Source organism: Pogoniulus pusillus, chromosome 27 (assembly GCF_015220805.1).
Source record: "Pogoniulus pusillus isolate bPogPus1 chromosome 27, bPogPus1.pri, whole genome shotgun sequence".
In the NCBI taxonomy this organism is placed as follows: domain Eukaryota; kingdom Metazoa; phylum Chordata; class Aves; order Piciformes; family Lybiidae; genus Pogoniulus; species Pogoniulus pusillus.
The window spans coordinates 18,478,482-18,497,788 of NC_087290.1; the positions used below are offsets into that span (position 1 = coordinate 18,478,482).

The following is a 19,307-nucleotide window of genomic DNA, read 5'->3' on the forward strand; positions in this document are numbered from 1 at the left end:
GAGTCCAAATCAACACCTCACACCTTCTAATTAACTAAATCATGGCACCAAATGCCTCATGCAGCCTCCTCTTAAACACCTCCAGAGATGGGGACTCCACCACCTCCCCAGGCAGCCCATTCCAACGCCAATCACTCTTTCCATGAAGAGCTTCCTGCCCTGGCACAGCTTGAGGCTGTGTCCCCTTGTGACAGGAAAACGTCTCTCAATTCAGTATCTAAAAATCCTTTCCACAGGATTTGCTAACAAATCCTAAAGCTCCCACTTGCATGAGGCAGATGTGAAGCACTGTCAGGTTAATGACACTGTAGCAAGCTTCCAAGTCTCAGAGGTCATGTAACAGCAGCTTTTTTTAACTCCTGACCTCAATACCAGATAGGAACTCTGGACAAACAGGAGATAACTGAATATATCAAGTTTTGCTACTTACAGTTCTGGGATGGCAAAACCAAAATCCTAATAGTCTAAGGTCAAAGCTGAAGGAAACAGCCTTGGGAGATAATTCTGTCTGTTGTTTAAGAACAGGCATGTAGGAATTTCAGCTTAACTTCTTGGCACACATTGTAACAGATTTTATGTTTGTTCCTTCAATACAACAAAACTCAGGTCAAGCTACACCCAGAAACTTCTGCAAAACAGAAGCCTGTATGCAGGAAATGTGCATTCAAGTGAGCTGTGAGAAGGATGGATTCTGATTTTCTGAAGAACCATTTAAGAGCAGATATTGGGAAGAGGTGGGTTGGTGTTTTCCCTCAGCACCCTTCTGTTACACATGCAGATTACCATATTTAATAGGTCCAACAAACTGTTCCTCTTCACTGCTGCTGCTGTCTAACAGAGGTTTTCTCCAGTATTTTGGTCTCCATTTCCTTTTATCCTTCCATGTTGTAAATGGAGGTGCTAGAAACAAGCAAAGCAGTAGATGTTCTTTTACTTGCTGTATTCAATATTAAGACATCTTTGCTAATAAAGATTTTAGATAAAAAATACCCTGTGAGTACAATGCAAACGTGTAAGTTCCAGCACTACTGAATACCTACTGTGCTCAGCTACAGAAGTCATGTTTCCAAACTCAACATCAAGTGTATTGTATTTGGACATCAGAAGTATTGCATTTGCCTTAAAACAAACTCTGCTGCCCCCTTTTTATTTTCCCCACAAAAATCACAGAATGTCAGGGGCTGGAAGGGACCTCCAAAACTCATCCAGTCCAACCCCCTTGCCACAGCAGCATCACCTACAGCAGATCACAAAGCAAATCACACAGCAACACATCCAGGCAGCTCCTGAGTATCTCCAGAAAGGGAGACTCTCATGCAGTCCCCTCTCAGGCTCCTCTCCCATCAGCACAGCCCCAGCTCTCTCAGGCTCTCCTCCTAAGGAAGATCTTCCACTGCCTTCAATTATTTTCCTGGCTCTGTACAGGACTCTTTCAAGCAGTTCCCTGAGGTCCTTCTAGAACTGGGGAGCACCCCAGAACTGAACCAAATATTCCAGATGTGGCCTCACCAGGGCAGAGTAAAGGGGCAGAATTTCCCTCCACACACTACCCACAGCCCTTCTAACCCACCCCAGGATGCCACTGGCCTTCCTGGCCACCAGAGCACGTTGCTGGCTCATGGACAACCTCTCATCGACTAGGACCCCCAGGTCCTCTTCCCCTTACTGCTCTCCAACAGCTCAGTCCCCAACCAATCCTGATCCCTGGGGTTGTTCTTTCCCAGGTGCAGACTCTCCCCTTGCCCTTGTTGATTTCCATTCCAGTCTGGCTGAACGGCAGCACAACCCTGCAGTGTCTCAGCCACTCCACCCAGTGTTGTGTCATCACCAAACTCGCTGGCAGTGCTCTCTGTGCCTTCATCCAGGTTGCTGCTTACCATAAACTGAATTTTTAACGGTGAGATAAATAAACTAAACAACAACAAAAAGATGTTCTTGGTCTACACAACCATCAAGGTAATTGCATAATAAAAATGTGTCCATATTTAATCTGCCAAGTTACTCACTGTGGCTTTTGCTCTCGTTGACATTGCTGGCCAGAAGAACAGCCATCTGATCCACTGACATACGATCTCTGTTTATACCAAAAAGCTTTTCAACATATTTTTCTGGAATGAGAATATTTACATCTTAGGCAAACACATCAATTGAAATGGACAGATCATCTAACAGCAATTTTGCACAGCCTATGCTGGATTAATGAAATATGACTGCTTCAAGAGGTATGATCATTTAACAACAAAGAAATGAAGAGCTGAAGCAGTTCTGTTCAGCAGTTTGCCTATATGCAATACTGTTGGCTGAACGAAATGCATGGCATTTGGAAATGAAATTAAATAGATACCAGTTCCACTGAAATAGACCAGTCCAGCAGCTACATAGAGAAGTGAGGAAGGGCAGAGGAAAGATTCCATACCCCTTGCTTCCCAACCTCCTGAATCCCAGTAATACTTGGAATAATTTATTTTTTTGAGTGAAGAGTTCCACAGATTAATGTTTTGGTTGGTTTTTTTTTCCTTTCTGTAAACACATCAAAGTAATAATCCACTACAAAACACTGCATTGGACAACTGTGGAAGCTTACTTTTTATACAGCTGTATTTTACCTATTGCTTTGCACCAAAGGCCTTGCACAGCACCTAAAGCTTTTATGGAAAGCCACACTCTTCAGAAGAGAATCTTAGTATACAAAAGCGAACAAAAGACTTAAAAACCTGTGGCAGTGCTGATCTCCTCCTCAGTGCTTTTTTCTGAGCAGCCAATCAGCTCTAAATTGTAAGACAGAATATCCTGAAACAGCTGCTTACGGCTGAGAGTGCAATCCTTCATGTGCTGCCTGAAAGGAACAAAGGCAATTCATGTATTTATCACAGCAACAGGTTAATAAGGCTTAAATAAGAGACTTCATTTCAGTACACACAAGGGTGAGGTGTGAGGAAAATGATCCCCTACAATATGGGCCACTTACACATTTCTATTAATTAAGTTTGGGTCTTCTCTGCACTTAATCCTGCATTAGTAACTTAACCATAGTCTTTATGGACTATAACCTTACTCTTCAAACAAACCTCTTACTCATTTTGCACTACCACAAACCCACAGTATTTAGACTTTGGCAGTTTAAACAAGGTAGTTCTAAGAATTAAGTATCACTCCCTCTCCTGCCAACTCCATCAAAACTGGGCCTGCAGGTTTTGTTGCTTACACAGTTCAGCACACTGAACACTTTGAGAATATGCTATATCCAAAGATTCAAAGTATGGTTTGATGGTAACAACTAAAATTTGATCTACAAAAATCACAGAGTTGTTAGGGTTGGAAAGAACCTCAAGGATCATCTAGTTCCAACCCCTCTGCCATGGGCAGGGACACCTTCCACTAGATTAGCTTGTCCAGAGTCACATCCAGCCTGGTCTTAAAAATTTCCTGAACCTGCCTGTCACTGAAAAGGCCAAAAGAGAGCTGACATCCACTTACATTTTTTTAGTGTTTAGAAATTTCCTATCTATTTGATATCCATTTGCTCCTGTACCAACTATAATGTGCTGTGCAATATTTTAATATCATTTCACACCAGACTGGAAAGAAACAAGGTTACTGCTCAGTATTTTGATTACAGGCCAGTGTTCTCCCACAAAACTAGAATTCCACTGCAATATCCAACAGTATTATTCCTACATCATCACATAGTATTTGTATGTGCTTTACTTCACTCAGCAGCATTATACATCTCTAGTGTGCCAACAGTAGCAGCCACTGCCTGAGGTTCCATCATGATCTGAAGTTGTGCTGAAGCTATAAAGCAAGAGGAGTCTCAGCCAGATTACAAGGTAATTAAAAGATGAACTGTGTGTATAAATACCTGAGGGGTGAGTGTCAAGTGGAAGGGGACAATCTCTTTTTAGTAGTGCACAGCAATAAGATGCAAACTGGAACAGAGGTTACAGTTCCATGCAGCTTCTTTCCAATGAGGGTGACAGCCCTGGAGCAGGCTGCCCAGAGAGGTTGTGGAGCCTCCTTCTCTGGAGCCTTTCCAAACCCACCTGGATGCCTTCCTGTGTGGACTACCCTGGGCGATGCTGCTTTTGTCAGGGGGGATGGACTCAAGTCTCTGGAGGTCCCTTTCAAGCTCTAACATTCTGTGTTCTTATTTTCTAAACTTACATCTAAAAAGTCTCCCCTCTTCACAGCTTAAAGGGTTCTTTTCCTACCAATGAAGGGTATTAAGCAACTCTGGTTTCAAGAGCTTCTGCATAGGACCATAATCCCAGACCTCTTCAATAAAGTTCAAACATGCCTATTTTGGTGTCAGACACCTAGAAGAGAGGTTTAGCTCAAACCAACAATATCTCAAAGAACTCACCACTGGCAGTCATCATCATTGCATGTGCCTGTTAAATCAAACCGGCAGAAACACTGTTTTGGCTCAATCATGTTGCTATAGGTTAGTGAACTGAGGTACAGCTTTTCCTTCGTCCTGAAATATGGACTAAACCTGAAAGGAAACAGGGAATTATTCAGACAAGGTGTACAAGGTGAGACATCAATTTTACTAAACAAAACCTGTAGTTAGGAATGACAACTTTTTGTGTATTAACATCTCATTATTTCTAAAACCCTATTGCTAACCAGAAGTGCTGCTGGTGAAAACAATGAGTCAGGGAGGAACCAAAACAGTCCTTCTCCACCAAAACACATTCTAGATTCTGCTCTAGAATTCTCCACTGAGAAATATTATCTCAGCTACCCAAAGGGAGGTCGTGGTTAGGAGGGAGTTGGTCTCTCTGGCCTAGTATTAGGTGACAGAACAAGAGGAAAGGGCCTGAAGTTGTGCCAAGGGAGACTGAGTATTAGGGAAAAAAAACTCTTTAGAGAAAGAGTGGTCAGGCTACAAGAGTTGGGACTCTTCAGTCTGGAGAAGAGAAGGCTTCCAGGAGACCTTGGAGTGGCCTTGCAGGGTCTGAAGGGGGCTCCAGGAGGGCTGGGGGGGGACTATTGACAAGGTCTTGCAATGACAGAATGAGGAGGAATGGGTTTAAAGTGGCAGAGGGGAGACTGAAACTGGATGTTAGGAAGAAGTCCTTTGCAGTGAGAGTGGTGAGACACTGGCACAGGTTGCCCAGGGAGGTTGTGGAGGTGTTCAAGGCCAGGTTGGATGAGGCCTTGAGCGACCTGTTCCAGTGGGAGGTGTACCTGCCTATGGTGGGGGTTTGGAACTGGATGAGCTTTGAGGTTTCTTCCAACCTAAACAATTCTATGACTGGAACAGGCTGCCCAGGGAGGTGGTGAAGTCAGCGTCCCTGGAGGTGTTCAAGAAATGTGTGGACACAGCACTTGAGGACATGCTTTAGCAGCCATGCTGTGTGAGGCTGATGGTTGTACTCGATGACTTTTGAGGTTTTTTCCAACCAAATGAATTCAATGAACCCATTCTATCATTCTCCTTCAGGTGAAGTCAAGTTTTTCACTTGCCTTTCTATAGGAAACAGCAGTGAAGAATTCTTAAACAAGAACATATACACAGAAGTCAAAAAGCCACTGCAGTCTTCATACCTGTAGGATTTAAACACTAGGAGGGGACTATGATATGGTCCAAAAGGAAACGGTTTTGCTTCAGTTTGTTTGTTTTGTGAAGTAATGAAATCCACATCCACTGAAATTTCCTGGGAAAGAGAGAAACAGACATATAGCAACTGCAATACCACCCTGAGATAAGCTTCAAACTCAGTGTGAAAGCATTTACCTGACCACACAACAGATCTTCCTTCGGTACTATAGAGGCAGTACTTTTCACTAGCAGCTCTTTCAAGCTGTCAGCTTTAGCATACAGTTTTTTCAGTTCATCAATATTCAACCCCAGGAAGAGCTCAGGCTCTTCTGATGCCTTTTTAGAAAGTTTATTTATAGTTTCTTGTTTTGGAGTGTCCATGTGCTTCAGATTGGGTTTAGTGAAAGAATTGGATTCTCTGAAAGATCTCCTCCGCTCTCGGTTCGAATCAGACAGAACTTCATCATCGAAGTAGTTTTCTTCACTGTCCAAAGACAATTTATCCTGTGTAAGATCATGAAGTGATGGCTGAGGCAATGCAAACTCAGATTCCTCTTCTGCATGAGGTGCAATATTTGCCTGTTCCTTGGTCTGAAGTGCACGGGCCTCCTTCAGCTTCTGAATCTTTAGAGCGTATTCATACTCCAGTTGCTGCAGTCGTTTCTTCTCCAGTGCAATCAATTCTGCTGAATGCTTTTTTGGACTCGATGCAGGGGAGGTCTCCAATTTCAACATTTTACTTGGCTGAGAAGAAAGAAAAATCTATTAAAAACTGCCTTTTATTTAATTTTTCACATTTACTGATCTATTGACTGGAGGTAAATGTGAGACAAGCAAGATATTTAATTCGGAGTTTATAAAAGCCTATTCTCAACTCTTGCCAGAAAACTTCTACAAACAACAGGGAAATCTCAACAGAGTTTGCCACAATTCACCTAGCAGGTTTGCAGGTTGTTCAGCAAAAACCACCTCCAGCAAGGTGCAGAGCTTCAACAGCAGTTGAAAAGGTGCAGCGACAGTGATGTTGAGGGGGGAGACAAGAAGAAACATCTACACAAATATTTAAGCTGTGGTTTTCTCTGTTTCAACCTAAGATCAGATCCCATCTTCAAAGTCTTTGCAAGGTAACTGATACCTAGAGACAAAGTATTTCCATCTCTCCTTCACAGGCATGGAGCCTCTCTGATTATTTATCTGTTAAGGACATTCCCCCGGCACAGAAATATAGGCTTTGAACGGGATTCCTCTTTAAATGATGAATGTTTTGTCTGTGGAAAACTATTAAGAAGATTCCTACAAAGCTTTTTAACTGTTTTTCCTGTTGTCCTGAAATCTCACCTGAGCCAAGCTTCTCATCAAACCTGGTAGTGCAGAGTTTAAAAACATGCAGACTTACTCCAAGGTGATCTTGCTCCCGCTTCCGCTTTCCAATTTCCTTACTTGCAACTGCTTTAGCTCGAGCAAGTTCTTCCCCATATTTTAATGCCAGAGCTTTTTTCACTGTAACTCGTTGCTGAACCTTATGAATCTGAAAATATGTATATATAAAAAATAAATACTAGTTTCAGATAAGACTCCATAAAATAGTCAGAAAAAGACATGGGAATTGATAACGGTTAATTCAAAGAAAGGCTACTGCCTCCAAAAACAAAGCTTCCCTTTTTAAGATATCCAGCTCAGGGCAGTCCTTCTACCCTTATGCTCAGCACTGGTCAGGATACACCTTGAGTGCTGTGTCCAGTTGTGGGCTCCTCTATTCAAGAGAGATGTTGAGGTGCTGGAAGGTGTCAAGAGAAGGGCAGCAAGGCTGGGGAGGGGCCTGGAGCACAGCCCTGTGAGGAGAGGTTAAGGGAGCTGGGGTTGTGCAGCCTTGAAAGGAGAAGGCTCAGGGCAGACCTCATTGCTCTCTACAACTACCTGAAAAGAGGTTGTAGCCAGGTGGGATTGGGCTCTTCTGCCAGGCACTCAGCAACAGAACAAGGGGACACAGCCTTAAGCTGTGCCAGGGCAGACTTAGGCTGGATGTTAGGAAAAAAGAGCGATTGGCATTGGAATGGGAGGTGGTGGAGTCACTGTCCCTGGAGGTGTTTTAAGAAGAGGCTGGATGAGGCACTTAGTGCCATGGTTTAGTTAATTAGAAGGTGATAGTTTGGACTGGATGATCCTAGAGTTCTTTTCCAACCTGGATAACTCTGATTCTGTGAAAGAGAAAAGTTTCAGAATTAGCATTACTTGTTCCTGAAGCTTCTTGAGAAACATCTTATTAGCATTCAAGATCTTCTCCGTTGCTTGCAGCTGTTCAGTCAGCTTGTTGATTTTGTTTTCAGCAATTCGAACATTCTCTCTCTTCTTGGCCTCTTGTTGCAATAAATGTTTCAAGACAGATTCATCCTTCATCAGCAGAAGTCTAAAAGCAGAAAAAGCCTTACAAGAAAACAGTTTCCAAAGGGTGGGTTCTTAGAGCTAGCACTGCTCCTCTGAAACCCTAGGTATTTAAGAAGCCAGCTCTTTTTCACTTCAACCTCCCTGGGCAACCTGTGCCAGTGTCTCACCACCCTCACTGCAAAGAACCCTTTCCAACATCTAGTTTCAATCTCCCCTCTGCCATTTTAAACCTATTCCTCCTCATTCTGTCATTACAAGACCTTGTCAGTAGTCTCTCCCCAGCCTTCCTGTAGGCCCTGTTCAGACACTGGAAGGCTACTACGATGTCTTCTTGAAGCCTTCTCTTCTCTGGGCTGAAGAGCCCCAACTCCTGTAGCTCATAGGAACACTCACTTATAAATGAATGGAATACCCCACTGAAATGTGCTGCCCTCAAAAGTGTACCAAGTAGTGAAATGCATACCCATTTTCCACAGTTCAATTACTAGGTGGCACTGAACAGAGGTAGGTCTGCCAACAGTATGCCAAATCACACCTAAGTTACCATCCAACACCAAACAGACACTATAACAGTTCCTTCTGTGCAGCAGCTGAATTCAAGACTGACTTGTCCAAGTCATTTGCTGAACTTTAAATGCATACATTCAAGAGGATTCTCCTCACCCTCTACTCTGCCCTGCTGAGGCTGCATCTGGAGTACTGTGCCCAGTTCTGGGCCTCTCAGCTCAAGAGGGACATAGGACAGCTTCAGAGTCCAGAACAGAGCCACAGCAATGCTGAAGGCAGTGGAAGATCCTCCTTAGGAGGAGAGCCTGAGGGAGCTGGGGCTGTGCTGCTGGGAGAGAAGGAGTCTGAGGGGGGAGCTCAGCAATGGTTAGAAAGATGGAAAGGTGAGTGGCAGGAGGCTGGAGCCAGGCTCTGCTGGGGGATGCCCAGTGCCAGCACAAGGGGCAGTGGGTGGCAACTGAGGCATAGGAAGTTTCATTTAAACATGAGGAGGAATTTTTTCCCTGTGAGGGTGCCAGAAGCCTGGCACAGGGAGCCCAGGGTGGTTGTGGAGTCTCTCTCTGTGGAGCTATTGCAGAGCTGCCTGGATGTGTTGCTGTGTGATCTGCTGCAGGTGATGCTGCTCTGGCAGGGGGTTGGAATGGATGAGCTTTGGAGGTCCCTTCCAGCCCCTGACATTCTATGATTTACTATTTTCATCCTGCCAAACAGGCTGCAACTTACAACAGCAAAACACATACCTGTTTTTCTTAAGCTTTGCTTCGGCCTCTGTGACTTGTTTTGTCACTACTGCTATTCTTCCAATCCCATCAACTTCCCCATCAGAATTGGCAGGGGATGAGTTGTTCCTCAGTGGATCAGATTTAATCAAGCGTTGCTTCTCACGGCTAAAAGAGATGTTTAAAGCAGAGATGTTCAGTACCTTCAGCATTCATTTGGCTATGGACTTCTTCACAGGGGCAGGACAAGCTTTCAAGTTAAAATCAAAACCTTTTCACAAGTGCAATCAACTACTCTAAGACAGTTCAAATTCAGAGACTTTTCTTCAGGCTCCTATGCTGTCTACAACTGCCTGAAAGGACATTGTGTAGAGGTTGCTGCTGGGCTCCGCTCACAGGTAACTGCAGACAGAACAAGGGGAAATGGCCTCAAGCTGAGGCTGGGGAGGTTTAGATTGGACATCAGGAAAAAGTGTTTCATGGAAAGAACAGTCAGAGACTGGAATGAGCTGCCCAGGGAGGTGGTGGAGTCACCCACCCTGGATGTGTTTAAGGGTGGCTTGGATGTGGTACTCAGAGCTATGCTTTAAGGTGAATCTTGTAGAGTTGGGTTCTAGGTTGGACCTGGTGCTCCTGAGGGGCTTTGCCAACCTGCATGTTGCTGAGATTCTGTGTCACTACAAAGGGAGTCCTGAAAGGACATTGTGGAGAGGCTGGTGCTGGTCTCTTCTCACAGGTCATTAGTGATAGAACAAGAGGGAACAGCCTCGAGGTGCCACCGGGTAGGTTTAGACTGGGCATTAGGAAACATTTTTTTCATGGCAAGAGTGGTCAGGGATTGGAATGTGCTGCCCAGGGAGGTGGTTGAGTTACCAACCCTGGACGTGTTTCAAGGTAGTTTGGCTGTGGTGCTTGGGGCTATGGCTTAGGGTGCACCTTATGGAGCAGGGATATGGGTTGGGCTTGGGGATCCTGAGGGGCTTCTCCAACCTGAATGTTTCTGCGATTCTGAAATCAAGTGGGGGAAAAACCTGGTGACTTCCAAACTCACATTCCTTCTAGTTACAGTAATGGACTACAAAGAATATACATTTCATAGTACCAATTAAAATCAGTTGTACCTGGCAATCTCTTCTTTTAAGAGCCTGTATTCTATCTTCTTATCTTCTGGTAGAGCCTCTGGAGTTCTCATTGGATCATTTTCCTTCTCTGATTTCGGGGGCGCTTTGATTTTCGATGCCTGTTGCAATGAGGTTCAAGTCAACACCAGCCACACAAGGTTAAAATACAGCTGTTAACTACTGTTTGAAGAGGCATTTCAGCACAAACTTCAAGCAGCTCAAGGCTAATGCAATCTTCTCAGACATTTTTTGCTAGTAATTAAAGATGCACTGAATTAACTGGGAGATGGGGAAGTCTATCTTCAGGATGCCATATTTACAAAAAAAAAATCACCCAAAGCATTAATTATCTTATGCAATCCAAACTAAAATGTAACAGTCCAGCAGGAGTAATGTGCTCACTTCTTGACCCTATTTCTGACCTTGAAATTCCATACACGAAGTAAAATTACAGACTAAACCTATTAAATGCTGTTAGTGTTTACCTCAACATTTCTCCTTGCTTCTTTGATCATAGATTCTAGCCCTCCGAACACACTGCTGGTGGAATTAGATGGCTCTCCATCAGATTCACTATCATCAGAGTCATTTAATGTCACTACAACAGACTTGTGCTTTGGAAGCTGTGGGGAGAATGAAAGGGGTTTTAGAGCAAGAAGGAAAAGTTAGAGACAAATACAATTGAGCACATATTTACTAGGAGAAAATGAGGTGCCACAGGCATCAGAAGAGACAGGGAGACGCTTGATGCAAGCCAAGCCAATCCGTTTATCGCACCCCGAACATGTGCTTTTATACCTTCCATCAGAAGGCTACAAACTGTATTGAACTGTAATAGTTTACATGTACTTGCACTAGAAATGACATACTAATTGGCATAGACACTCATCATCTTCTCTCAGTGACATGCACATTGTGTCTAAGCAGTCTAAGTCAGCAGAGATAGGTGAAAGCCACAGGCTTCAGCCTTACATTTGTTTATATTTGTTACACCATTCTCTAAGGTCACTCCAACCTTCTGTTTTATCTTAACTCAGTACTTCTGAGCTCATGCACTCTTGCCTGGCCATGGCTTTTGTTCCAGTATTTCAAGTTCCAATAGCTGTACCATTCCAACAACTGAGGTAAACTCCTTTTGTTAGCATGGCATTCAAATTCCACATGCTAAGAGACAAAACACCTAAGCATCTGTGCATCCCCATTCTTGAATCATAGAATCAACCATGTCGGAAGAGACCTCCAAGATCATCCAGTCCAACCTATCCCCCAGCCCTACCCAGTCATCTAGACCATGGCACTAATTGCCTCATCCAGTCTTCTCTTGAACAACTCCAGGGACAGTGACACTATTAACATGTAGAGTACTCCAGTATTTTCAGCCTAGGTCTACAAATTTCCATCTCCACGGTCATAGGACACAAATATCTGACTCCTACACTTCAGTTGTAATGAAAATCATCTGCAAGCAATTTTAAGTAACTGAAAAGTAAGAATCAAGTTTGCATTTGAAATGCTGGGGCAGACATAGCAGAACTCCCTCCTCTTTCTGCCACACTGCTGGGAGGCCTCTTGTCCCACAGTTATGCTCAGCTGACCTTACAGCTGAGGCAGTTAAACTGGCAGAACATCAACAGTACATAAGGAACATGAAGCAAGATTAATCACATTTTGCCAGCATCACTCAACTGGAACCTCTCACTGAAGATCAGATGACTGCAAATTCCAGCACAAAGAAGGATGCAGAAACAAGCAGACAATTTAGATTAACTCAAATGCTCTGGAGCTACTGCTTGAAAAGCAGCAACTAGGTTCACATTTCCAGGGCTGCTCTTCTCATCTATCAGTGTCAACTGAGGCAAGTACAATTACACATTTAACTTTTACCTCTAGAGGGAACCTCTTCAAAGCCTCAAATGTCTTTTAAAGCACACAACCCACCAAAAAAACCTACTTTTTCAAGGAAAAAAGACCCCATTTTCACAATCTTTCCTTTGTGATATTCTCCTTCTGGACAGTTCTTAAAATAAGGGTTGTACTGACTGCTTCTGAATGTACTACTGCTGTATCATTTTGCACCCCCAGAACAGAGTAGGTGAAATTCCAATTTATATAGCTGCAAGAAAACAAAGCAAGGCACTGGTCCTCTCCTCACCAATGTACTTTGGTAGCCCCATGGAAACCTAAGAGCCAGATAAAGCACTCCATCCTTCTCATCTTCAGATGCCCAATACACCTCTTTTATCACTGGCTCCTGGCATTAAAAGACCTAAGCTGCTCCAGCAGGGCAACCCCAAATCTGTGCTTGTGCCTGCTGTTATTACTTCCCAGATGGAGGAATAAACATTCCATATCCCAAGCTACTTTAAAAAGTTATTAACGAATGCAAAATGCTTTGTTTCTATAACCCCTTCTGTAAGAGGGAGCAGCCAAGGCAGCTGATTCAAACACAAGGTATTCATCTATCTGCTGTAACTAAGCCAACCAGCACTAACATCAGGTACTGAATTTCAGTTGCAGTTGAAAGGCTGTAACATTTACAACCTTTCAACAGCACAGCTGATAAAAGACATTATGTTACTGAAACAAACCATTACCTCCCCACGTGTTCACCTTCATTTCACAGAATCACAGAATTGTCAGGGATGGAAGGGACCACAAGGATCAGCCAGTTCCAATCCCCCTGCCATGGGCAGGGAGACTTCACACTAGATCAGCTTGCCCAGAGCCACATCCAGCCTGGCCTTGAAGATCTCCAGGGATGAGGCTTTCACCGCCTCCCTGAGCAACCCTTTCCAGGCTCTCACCATCCTCATACTGAAGAGCTTCTTCTAACATCCAATCTGAATCTACACTCTTCTAGCTCTGCTCCATTCCCCCCAGCCCTATCACTACCTGAGAGCCTAAAAAGTCCCTCCCCAGATTTCTTGTAGCTCCCTGCAGATACTGGAAGGCCACAATAAGGTCACCTGGGCGCCTTCTCTTCTCCAGACTGAACAGCCCCAACTCTCTCAGACTGTCCTCACAGCAGAGCAGCTCCAACCCTCTGATCATCCTTGTGGCCCTTCTCTGGACACCTTCCAGCACCTCCTGATCTTTCTTGTAATAGTAGCTCCAGTACTGGATGCAGTACTCCAAGTGAGGTTTCATCAGAGTGGATAGAGGGGGAGTATCACCTCCCTTGACCTGCTGCCCACGCTCCTCTTGATGCAGCCCAGAAACACAACCAGATCCTGGGCTGCAAGTGCACACTTCTGGCTCATATTGAGCTTCTCATCCACCAGCACCTCCAAGTCCCTCTTCCCAAGGCTGCTCTTGAGCCAGTCACTGCTCAATCCATACCAGTGCTTGGGATTGCCCCTACCTAGGTGCAGAACCTTGAACTTAGGAACAGCAACTGTGAAGTGTTAGGGTGAGATCTCATCACAGCATCCCTACTAAGGACAAGCTCTACCCATAGCCTTATTAAGAGAAAGCACCAACAGTTCCTTACGGTGATCACTGCTCGAGGAGCCCTCGGCACTCTAACGAACTTTGTATTTTGCACCCGTGGCTGAGACACTGTATTAATACTGACAGCAGTCAGATTGCTTCTTGGCATGGACTGCAAATTGTCTGGAACAGGAGGGGAAGGTGGACCACTGTTACTTGAAGTTTCCTATAAAACAAAACAAAAACCCAATCAGAAAACTATACACTTCACAAAGCTTGTAGAAGACAGACTCACAGAATTAACCAGGGTGGAAAAGACCTCTGGAATCAAGTCCAAAAGACATAAGCATAAATTACATTGTTCCATACACACTGGAATTTTGGCATATAGCAGACCATCTATATTGGCATCTTTAAATAATACCTCAGGTAAAAGCTATTTCCTTAAGTATTCTTATGTCAGTTCTGTTTGGGTGGCTTACTTCCTCCTCTTCCTCCCAGCTACCTGAGTCATCCTTATTTTATTCAAGCATTTGCTTATGAATAAAGATGTAATGTTTCAGGCATGGAAAGGAAGAGGCAAGATTTGGGTAATAGGTTGGAGGTGATGATCTTGAAGGTCTTTCCAGCCTGGTTAATCCAAACCCTGTCACTCTGCAGGAGTATCAGAAAGGCATACAAACACAGCCCAGTTAACCACAGGTCAGCCACAAAAGATCCATCATCTTTCAACAAGACCAAAACCAATTTGAATTTTCACACACTTTGCTTCTTGCTTCAACCAAAACCCCAAAACAGAGAAATAAAAAACACAACCAACAAACTACACCTCTAGCTCCTTTTGCTAGAAGGCTGAAACAAAGTCTTGGCTCCTAACTGACAGCTGGGGTTCTTTTTTCCCAGATATTAAAATCACCATTCCCATGAACATGCTCAGTTTTCAGTGCCTTCAAGTTTCATAATTCCTTCAGAAATAAAGGATGAGCTGCAATTTACAATTAAATTGGTGTTTCTGAGTGCCATTCTCCTTCTGTTTCTTGTGGAAATCGATGGAAATTCCAGTGATTTTTTTTGTCATCAGAAAGGCAGCACACAAAAGCCTGCAATCCTTGCTCAGCAGGTCATACTTAAGGTCTGATCAAGATCATCACAAAAATGCTCAAGTCATGAAGTACCTATCCTATGAGGAAAAGCTGTGTTGGGGTTGCTCAACCTGAAGAAGATGAGGCTCCAGGGAGACCCTGCTGCCACATTTCAATACTGAAATGGAAGCCTGTCAAACACATGAGGACCACCTTTTTAGCAGGGCCTTTGTGTAGTAGTACAGAATCACAGAATGGTTTAGGTTGAAAGAGACCTCAAAAATTATCTAGTCCCAATCCTCTGCCATAGGCAGGGACACCTCCCACTAGAACAGGTCACTCAAGGACTCATCCAACCCGGCCTTGAACACTTCCAGGGAGGAAGCAGCCACAACTTCCCTGGGCAACCTGTGCCAGTGTCTCACCACCCTCACTGTAGACAACTTCTTCCTAACATCCACTTTCAATCTCCCCTCTGCCACTTCAAACCCATTCCTCCGCATACTCTCATTACCAGACCTTGCCAATAGTCCCTCCCCAGCCCTCCTGCAGCCCCCTTCACATCCTGCAAGGCCACTCCAAGCTCTCCTCCAAGCCTTCTCTTCTCCAGGCTGCAGAGCCCCAACTCTCTCAGTCTGTGATCACAGCAGAGCTGCTGCAGCCCTCTCAGCATCTTGGTGGCCTCCTCTGCACTGGCTCAAGCACCTCCATGTCCTGCTTGTGTTGGGGGCTGCAGAACTGCACACAGGACTGCAAATGGGGCCTGAGGAGAGAGCAGAGCCAAGGGGCAGAATCCCCTCCCTTGCCCTGCTGCCCACACTGCTTTTGCTGCAGCCCAGCACAGGGTTGCTGTCTGGGCTGCACTCACACTGCAGGCTCATGTGGAGTTTTGCATCACCCCAGACTCCCAGAGCCTTTTCCTCAGGGCTGCTCTCAGCCATTCCCCACCCGGCCTAGAGTTGTGCTTTTGATTACTCCAACCCAGGTACAGGACCTTGCACCTGGCCTTGTTGAATGTCATGAGGTTGGCCTGGGCACAGCTCTGCAGCCTGTCCAGGTCCCTCTGGATGGATCTCTGCCCTCTAGCAAGTCAACTGTGCCACACAGCTTGGTGTCATCTGCAGACTTGCTGAGGGTGCACTCAATCGCTATCTAGAAATTCAGTCAAAAAACCATGGAGTACCTCAGATCTGAAAGCTCGTTTGTTGGCTAAAGACTTGAGTAATTCTTCTCTTAAGAGCATCTCCTCTTCCTCCTCCTCATCAGCAAATGGAGGTTTTGGTGGCTGTTCAGGTTCCTCAGGGGGAAGAGGTGGGAGAGGTGGAGGTGGCTCAAGAGATACACAAGGAATACCCTCCATATAAAGTTGGCTCAAAGATGGTACAGGCTGAGATGAAAAAAAAAGAGTGTGAAACATGAGAATTACTACTACCTTATGATTTAGCAGACACTGAGAGCTAAATTATTGCATGGTTTAAAAAGTAATTCAAACTGGAGTAGATTTAGATCACTGTTAAAGGCTGCTGCAAAACAGTAATTACTCAAAGATGTTAACTGAAAGGTTACATTTGGACAGTGATGTAGTGCAGACACAAAAACTGAAGTCAGTGAGAATCCAGAACCAAAGGTGGTATAGCCACAGAAATATGGCTGACAAGCTAGTTCACACTGCTACTAAAATAGCCCTTAAGTAGCTTTATGAATTTGTCTTAGCTGACAAGGTAACAATTTCTCGGTCAAAAATTCAGAAGCTGTCATGGCCAGGGAATGGCAACTTTCTACTGCTTTAAAAAGGGTACCAATTATTCAGTGAGGAAAAAAAAAACACATTAATTCCATTTCCATGTGGACCTCTAGGTAGAAAACAGACAGCACATGTTCAAAATGCACAACGTTTGAAGGGCTCTGATGAGCTGTGGTTTTGGTTGCTTCCCCCTCATCCCAGCTAACAGGTCAGAGAATAAGCAAATCTACATCCATGGCCTGCAGATAAGAGACAAAGTTGCCTTGCACTAACAATTCCAATTTCTTCTTTTCCTTACATTCTTCAGACAATTTTTGCTTTCTGTAACAAAATAGCACAAGTCCAATAACTAAGAGAAAAAATTAATTGGGAAAGCTTCCCTTTGATCAGCCTAAACAATAGCTGAAATAAAGTTTTAAATAAGCAGCCACAAGTCCATCTGATCAAGAAAATCACCAGAGAGAGATCTGTATCAAAGAGAGAATCTAAATTTAATCCTAACTTTAGCATGAGAAATATGCTACAAAATGAGATTTATCAACAGTTTCAAAACCACACTCATTTCAAGGTTACTTACTGGAATTGGAGGTGGCAGTGGCAAGGAAATTGGTGGTACAGGAGGTGGAAAATATCCTATTGGACACTCAAAGAAAGGAGGCTGCATTGGAGAAGCTGCTGCAATTAAAACATGAAAGTTTTGCATGTAAGAAACCTGAGAGATTATTACTCAACATCAACTCATGCTTCTACCTCAACCAATTTAATGAAGCAGAAGGAAGAGACAAATGTGATACTATGCACCAGTTGGAAAGGTAACACCAGACACAGCACAGTGATTTCTTACAGTTGTACCTGTAACAAGAGTAGCTGCTTGTCCTCCTTCTGTTTCACACACAAAATTCAAGCACAGCCAAACAGTACTAGTTAGGTAAGGCAATGATTTTAAATCATAGAGCCCTCATATTTAATTTGTAGGAATCTACCTTCTTAGGCTGGGTATCTCAGTCTTTCAATTACTGGCTACCAAAAATACAACATAAATTAGGACAGAAGCAGACCAAATACACAGCTGATGCTGAATCCTGAAACAAAACTACACTTTCAGATGCTTACATATTGATAACAGCAAGTGCAGTATTTTAGCAAACTGATGTATAAGGAAGAACAAGAAAGGAGAGGACAGCAAGAGAGAAAAAGGAAGGGGAAAAGCAAGAGGAATAAACATGATCAATAAAGTGTTTAAGTTCTCAACACATCACATGTTGAGATGAAACAAGGAAACCTGAATATCTCAAATGCACTTCAAACTCAGAGTTAGCAACTTCTTTGGGCTGGAAGAAACCTCTGTAAGGCATATGTCCTAGCAACAGCACTCGGGGAAAGGCTGTCCCCAAAGTCAAGTTCTTAAGGGCTTTGTCCAGTTTCCAAGTATATTTGAGGATGGAGATTCTACAACATACCCAAGGTAGCCTACTCCAGTATTTGAGCATCCTCTGTTCAAGTTTCCCTTGTATCTAAGCAGAACTTAGCTTGCTATAATTTAACTCTTGCCCCTTGTCCTTATGTCCCACACTCAAAAGAAAAGTTTGGCTCTGTCTTCTGTAACTGTAAGCTAGGTTGTTGAAGACAGCAGCAAAAGCCTTCATTAGCCTTTTCTTCTGAACACAAATTTAGCTCTTCCACTCTCTTCCCATAACTCAAGTGCTCCAGTCCTCAATGAAATGTATGAAAAACGTTCCTGAAACAGCTTCCCCCAGTCAAAAAAAGCTCTTCTATAAACCCCTGGGATGCCATTACCTTTCTCCTACCATGAAACCAGAAAACTGATGCAGTCTCAGAGCTTAACAGCTCACTTCAACCCCACATCCATTACAGTCACAGCGCTACAACTCAGGCTGCAGTTTGCCTTTATCACCTACAGCCACACTGCTGACTCATATGCTACTTGAAGTCCACTGGGACTCCCAGGCCCTGAATTCCAAAGCTGCTGTCTATCCAGTCAACACCCTGGGGACCCTAACTATTTCTCCACAGCTGCTTGGAAACACAAGTGAAACTCTACAGTACTGCAGTGAGAAGAATATAGCCTTGAAGACCTTCAAAATACTAAAACAGCAGAGACAGGAGAGAAAACCAGAAACAAGACAATTAGCTCAGCCTAAAAAGTTAGTTCTTTAAAGTGGCACACCTCAAAAGACAGACTTCCTTTCTAAAATGACAGCTCACTTCCTATTTTAAAAAGTATTTTTAGCAACCACCATTAAAAAACTGCAATTAAGTCTTACCTGGAGAGTTAGTTTCACTATCTGTATCCATAGCAACTTCATCATAATTATCATACTGATATATGCCTCCTGCGCTGTCTGTTGAAGGTTTATCCAGAGACCATCTCAGGTCAGTATCTGAGGACTAAGCACACCAAAAAAGTGTTTTATTTAGCTGCCCATATGTTATTCTTGTAGAGAAAACCAACTCAAACTGGCATCATAGAAATAGGCCCTTACAACATTGTCTTCTAATTGCTTTATAAATAAAATTTACTTAATTTGTATAAAAAAGCAACCTGAAAACTACCTTTAAATCAAATTCACTGCGGTCAGTGACTTGACAAATTATCTCTTGCAGGGGAGGAGGGAGAGGGAGGGTGTCAGGATACATATAAGCAGTTTTTAAGCATCTATTAGGTCATTGTAAATCTGGTAAGTTGCCATGGTTATGTATTTTCTGAAACACTGAAACAATTAAGTGCTTTTGTTACTTCTGTTAATTTGT

General features: G+C 43.7%; 1 protein-coding gene across 3 annotated transcripts in view; it reads right to left on the bottom strand.

Annotated features, from left to right (window-relative positions):
• Positions 1-19,307, bottom strand: part of ZFC3H1 (zinc finger C3H1-type containing) — a 46,772-nt gene that overhangs the window by 18,194 nt on the left and 9,271 nt on the right. For all 3 annotated transcript variants that reach the window (XM_064166651.1, XM_064166650.1, XM_064166649.1), the window contains exons 6-20: positions 18,821-18,944; positions 17,113-17,210; positions 15,975-16,178; positions 13,771-13,935; positions 10,766-10,903; positions 10,281-10,399; positions 9,181-9,327; positions 7,781-7,955; positions 6,945-7,076; positions 5,744-6,292; positions 5,554-5,663; positions 4,364-4,495; positions 2,715-2,836; positions 2,007-2,108; positions 784-900 (exon numbers count right to left, since the gene is read on the bottom strand). In XM_064166651.1, the coding sequence (XP_064022721.1) occupies positions 784-900; positions 2,007-2,108; positions 2,715-2,836; positions 4,364-4,495; positions 5,554-5,663; positions 5,744-6,292; positions 6,945-7,076; positions 7,781-7,955; positions 9,181-9,327; positions 10,281-10,399; positions 10,766-10,903; positions 13,771-13,935; positions 15,975-16,178; positions 17,113-17,210; positions 18,821-18,944 (2,434 nt within the window). The remainder of the gene's footprint in view (positions 1-783; positions 901-2,006; positions 2,109-2,714; positions 2,837-4,363; positions 4,496-5,553; positions 5,664-5,743; positions 6,293-6,944; positions 7,077-7,780; positions 7,956-9,180; positions 9,328-10,280; positions 10,400-10,765; positions 10,904-13,770; positions 13,936-15,974; positions 16,179-17,112; positions 17,211-18,820; positions 18,945-19,307) is intronic.